This window comes from Galendromus occidentalis, unplaced genomic scaffold (assembly GCF_000255335.2).
Source record: "Galendromus occidentalis unplaced genomic scaffold, Mocc_1.1 scf7180000077514, whole genome shotgun sequence".
Taxonomy (NCBI): Eukaryota; Metazoa; Arthropoda; class Arachnida; order Mesostigmata; family Phytoseiidae; genus Galendromus; species Galendromus occidentalis.
This window is the reverse complement of record NW_003805502.1, coordinates 691,887-697,163: the sequence shown is the minus strand read 5'-3', so window position 1 is coordinate 697,163 and position 5,277 is coordinate 691,887. Positions and strand designations below refer to the sequence as shown.

At 52.9% G+C, this 5,277-nt stretch overlaps 1 protein-coding gene across 1 annotated transcript; it reads right to left on the bottom strand.

Moving 5' to 3' along the window:
- Window positions 1-388: 388 nt before the first annotated feature.
- Spg7 (SPG7 matrix AAA peptidase subunit, paraplegin) lies at window positions 389-2,479 on the bottom strand. The gene has a single exon (XM_003747225.1). It carries the CDS (start codon window positions 2,477-2,479, stop codon window positions 389-391), a length of 2,091 nt encoding a protein of 696 aa, XP_003747273.1.
- Between the last annotated feature and the right edge of the window lie 2,798 nt (window positions 2,480-5,277).

The following is a 5,277-nucleotide window of genomic DNA, read 5'->3' as shown; positions in this document are numbered from 1 at the left end:
GGCCGGGCAGAGATTAGATTGTTTGTATTTCGGCCAATGGCTGGAAACGGCGTCAAAGTCAAATTCCACTGGGATCGCTTGGGGCTGATAAGTTTATAATTTTTTTCCAACTCAAGCCTCGCCTTATCTGCTCGACGAGTGAGTTCATCCTAGTGAGGCGGGTTCCCGACGACCAATTTTGTTTCTGTGAAATCGGTCAGACCCTGAGAAAAGTCCTGATCGCGAGATATGTACCTTCGGGACACTTTCCCAATCGGTCGAGACTCCTCGCTGGTCGAGACTCGGGAAAGGAGTTCTGATCCGGTTTTGATTATCAAATTTATTTGTCACTCTCATAGGATTTCTATACAACGGTTGCGGCGACTGGACGCGGTGCTCCGATCCGGCTCTAGTTCGCCGCCGCTTTCTGGAGGCGCGGTCTGGGACCCAGAATGGCCTCGACGTCTGCACGCTCGAGGACCTCCTTCCGGAACAGCTCGTCGGTGAGCGCCTTCAGTTTATCTTGATTCGCCCTGACTAAATTCACTGTTGTTTCGAAAGCTTTCTGCACTATACGGCTGGCTCGAAAATCCATCGTATTCGCGAGTTTTTTCGAGTACGGCTTACGGTCGGTGTAGGACAACGTCCCAATACCCGCATCCATACCGTACTGTTCGACGATGGCTTTCGCGATCTCCGTGACTTTCTTGAGATCGTCTTCTGCCCCGGTGGAAGGCTGACCGTAGACGATGACTTCCGCCGCGCGTCCTCCGAGCGCCGCGCAGATGCGCTCGAAGAGGTCTTCGCTGCTGAAGAGCTTTTGCTCGGTGGGCACGTACCTCGCCATGCCGAGCGTGCCCTTGGTCCGGGGTACGATAGAGATTTTGAGCACGTCGTCGGTGCTCTCCAACAGCCACGAGACGATGGCATGTCCGCTCTCATGAACGGCGACTCGACGTCTTTCTTCAGGCGACATCGCATGCGTTTTCTTCTCCGTGCCGCCCACAACTCGCTCCACGGCGTAATCGATGTCTTCAGAAGTCACGCTATGCTTCTGTAGACGTGCCGCGTGCAGCGCCGCCTCGTTACAGACGTTAGCGATGTCGGCGCCGCTGAATCCCGGGGTCAGCTGGGCCAAGCGCTGCGAGTAGGTCGACGGTGATTTTTCGAGCATTATGGATCCGAGATGCTTTTCGTAGATCTCGACCCTCTCCGCGAGGTTGGGCAAATCGATGAGAATGTGCCGATCGAATCTCCCCGGACGCAAGAGGGCCTTGTCGAGAAGGTCGCCCCGATTGGTCGACGCCAGCATGATGACCCCCTCCTTCGTCGAGATTCCGTCCATCTCGGAAAGCAGCTGATTCAGCGTCTGCTCCTCTTCGCCGCTCGTGCTCGCCTGGTTGAAGCTCCGCTGGCGACCTATGGCGTCGATCTCGTCGATATAAATGATGCAGGGAGCTCGTTTGCGAGCTTCCTGGAAGAGGTTTCGAACCCGACTAGCTCCCAGACCGCCGATCATTTCAATGAACTCCGAGCCGGCCATCGCCAGAAACGGGACCTGAGCCTCGGCGGCCACGGCCTTGGCCAACATGGTTTTCCCGCAGCCCGGGGGTCCCAGCAGGAGAACTCCCTTGGGGTGTTTAGCACCGAGTTTCTTGTACTTCTCCGCGTCCTGGAGGTAATCTATGAATTCGCCGATCTCAACCTTCGCCCCGTGACAGCCGGCCACGTCAGAGAAACGAACTTTGGGTCTCGTGGAGTCGATGGTGTGGTCGACCACCGTGAACTGGGCTTTCTGGAGATCGTCGAGGAAACCTTGGGTTGATTTCCCGGCAAAACGTTTCCTCATCTTGACGAAGGCGTACATCAATCCCACGATTAGCAGCACGTTGATCAGCGCGACTACGCCCGAGTGTCGAGCGTACACGACGGGCACCGAGCCGGGGGCGACCCCGAGTTGTTTCTCGGCCTCCCGGAGCTTAGCTTCGAAGTTCTCGAGACTTGTGATCTCCAGGAAGTAGGAGCGTCGGTCGGTGACCTTCCCGTTGATGACCGCACCGGGAGTCAATCTGATCAGGACCGTGTTCGGATACTCTGGACGAACGACGATAGCCTCGACTTCCCCCTTCGCCAGCATGTTGTGGTAGAAGTCGTTCCAGGTAACCTGCGACGTGTCGTAGTTCTTCCGCGCATTGGCGAACCAGTTGAACGCGATGTTCAGGATGTTGAGCGCTATAGCGATTTTGACACAGTTGAAGAGGAACTCGGAACGCTCCGGGGGTTTATCGTCTTTTTTGTCTTCCTCTTTGTTCTCGCCCGGCTTCGAGGAGTTAGATCGGCGCTGTTGAACTCCATGCTGGTGGGGAGCTAGGCTCCGTTCGAGGAGTCGCTGAGCGACACGACACTGGAGATGGAGCCTCCTACTGACCGTATGTGAGAGAACAATCGATCGATGACCACTAATGACACGGAATAAACGCGCAAAACTCTGAGACGACATTGTTTATGACCGCATCGCGCATCGAACTCAGAGCATCAACGAGACGATGCGACTGTCAGCGGAGCGAGCCGCGTGTAAACAGCGGCTTTGTCCAGGCAGGGCCCCGGCGCGTCGCACATATCCCGGGCTGCGAGCCAGATATTCGGGTCGAGGAGACGCAGAAGATCCTGCGTACAAATTGATTGCGTCTGAGAGTCGAATGCGCCTATTATTATTATTATTATTATTTTTTTTTTTTCTGTCGGCCTATGTATCCGAATTCGATGTGTAAACTGGTAGACTCTTCAAGTACATTCACTACGTCGGAGTATTGACTCTGCTCTCTGCTCGGAGATTCCTAAGGAGATTTTCTTCACTCCTTCCGGAACATTCCTGTCGAAGACTTTTTTCGGCGATGATCGTGGCGGCTCTGACGATAGCTTCGAAGTTAATGAACTCATGAGGAGGAAGTAACTGACGTACCTCATCCGTACAGATGGAATGACAGAAGAAAAACGGAGGGGAAATGCCAAGCATCCAGTCGACGGATGCGATCAAGGCAAAGGTGCATCGTTCTTGAGTATATGGTGTGATCCGTGATCAGATCAAGCACTGAGCTTCCCTCTTCCCGGGTGCCGAAATCGGTGGACTCACGCGGGGCTCAGAATCGCATTCAACGGATGCCGATGCCTCCTTCTGATATCCATTCGCGCATTTATTGACCGAACATCGAGAGGCAAATCGGAAAGAAATCGGACGGGGGGAGATGTAATTGAATTAATGAATGCGATCTCCGTTCACTTAACTGCGTTGCTCAAACTCCCACAGGCGTAATTGACTCTCGATATATTCGTGCTTAGGCCGTTATTGAAAGCACCGATCGCGTTCAAACGTTTCCTCCTTTGCCGTTCAACCGCAGACTGTTTATCTGTCTCTACGCCGATTCGCCCGTCAATCTTTCTTTTCCTTGCCGTGTATGTTATTCCGCCGAACTGTCTTCTCCGGGCTAAGGAGGATAAGGATCAAAGCTACACAGAATTGAAAACAAAGAAGCGCTAAGAAACAAGTGTGTTTTTCTTGCGGAGCCGCACGGCGTGCTCCGTGGATGCGCCGTGAGGTTTGGGCGTATATTTCTGGCATTCCGTGTCTGGTTGTCTATTGATGAAACGAACTAGCTAGCATCGACCAGTTGGCCATCAACTCTAACAGGGTAGGGTCTGAGAGCGAAGAGAGAAAAACCCACGAAGAAAAAACGAAAAACCCATCCTTTATTCTTCCATTTTATTGTAGAACTGGCTCCGGTCGGAAACGCGACCCTTCTCCGAAAGCACGACAATAAAACGAAGGCGGCAGAAAGTAGCGTTTCGGACGGATGAGCGAATGTTGACGAGATGAAGTACCCAGGGAGCCGATTTCAACGAGGTAAGTCGTTGCCAAGCCAGATTAGAGAAACTTTTTTGTAACATTCTATCGTTTTTTTGTTTTTGGAGTGGTTACGTTCTTCCACTTATTAAATAGTCGGCGTCGCTGTCAATCACGGGCAAGCCAGTCGGATTGGAGATGATCAGAACCTGAAGTACTTCTTTCGCAGATATCGACATCTGGCGAGCGGAGGAGTTCGCAGCTCCGTGGGCATCTCGTCGGGAGAGGACGTCAGACAGCTCAAGTAGCGAAGAACGATCAATACATATTCAGATAATGGAATCTCTGGACAATATCGAATGATAGATACGGCTCCCGGGTTTTCCATCAAATTCCGCCAAAGTCAAAGAAGAGACCAATGAGCAAGATTGGCTCGACTCCCCGCGGGAGCGAGTCCGGGCTGTTAGAGTCCTGTCCGATCCATCGAAGCATTCCTGTGACTTTCCGATGCCTCGTCGAAGTATCTGCTCCCATGCGAGGCTACCAGCGATAGTGGAACCGGTGGTAGCTCTTTGAAGGAGTGGCGCAACCGCATCGAAATGAAAAAATGAGAGTATCGTAAACACACGGTCGCCGGCTGGCTAGCTCGCTCGCTCACTCGCCGTAACACAAGTCAACGGGCAGAAAAGAATGGTATCATATGAAACAAAGTACGACGGTTCTCTGGAGAACTCGAATCGGCGACTGATGCTGCTGCCTGGATAACAGGTCGATGTAGGGTAGCCGCGCGGATCCAGACTCCAGACATGGCCGGCCGGCGGGCGGGCTCGCCTGCATTTTATCTATACGGGCTCTCCGCATTCTAGGTGAACGTGCAGAACACATTTTTCATCGGTCCACATGGTTGCAATCAGAGCTTATTTGACTGACTGGCTGGCTGACCGACTAAATGAGTGACAGATGGTTCCAATTCGCTGGCAGGCCAGTCCTTATTTCAGTATTGCGTGGAAATACTGATGAAACAAGATCACAACGTAAGTACGGAGGCTGACATGTGGTCCGAAGCCGTGCAGGACCACCAACACCTCCACTGAACAGCGTCCGACCAATCAGGCGATCGGCCGAGCGGCCGACCGACGCGATGGACGGACGGTCGAATGGTTGGATGGACGCACGGACGAACCGAACAAGCGACCGAGCAACAGTAAATGCCGCAGAAGCGGCGATCGCGGTGGAAGGGAAAGACGAACGCAGAAGCACCAGCTCAGATGCTTTAAGATAAAACACGAAATGAGAGCAACAATTATATGAGCAGTTCGTCGGAGGGAAATTATCTCTGCCGACGACAAAAAATCTCAGCAGCTTATTTTTCGAGCGTGCGAGAGCAGCTACCACTACTAGTAGCAAAGCATGGCAAGAGCGGCCGAGGCAGAATTAACGCCAATGGCTCCCTCCAT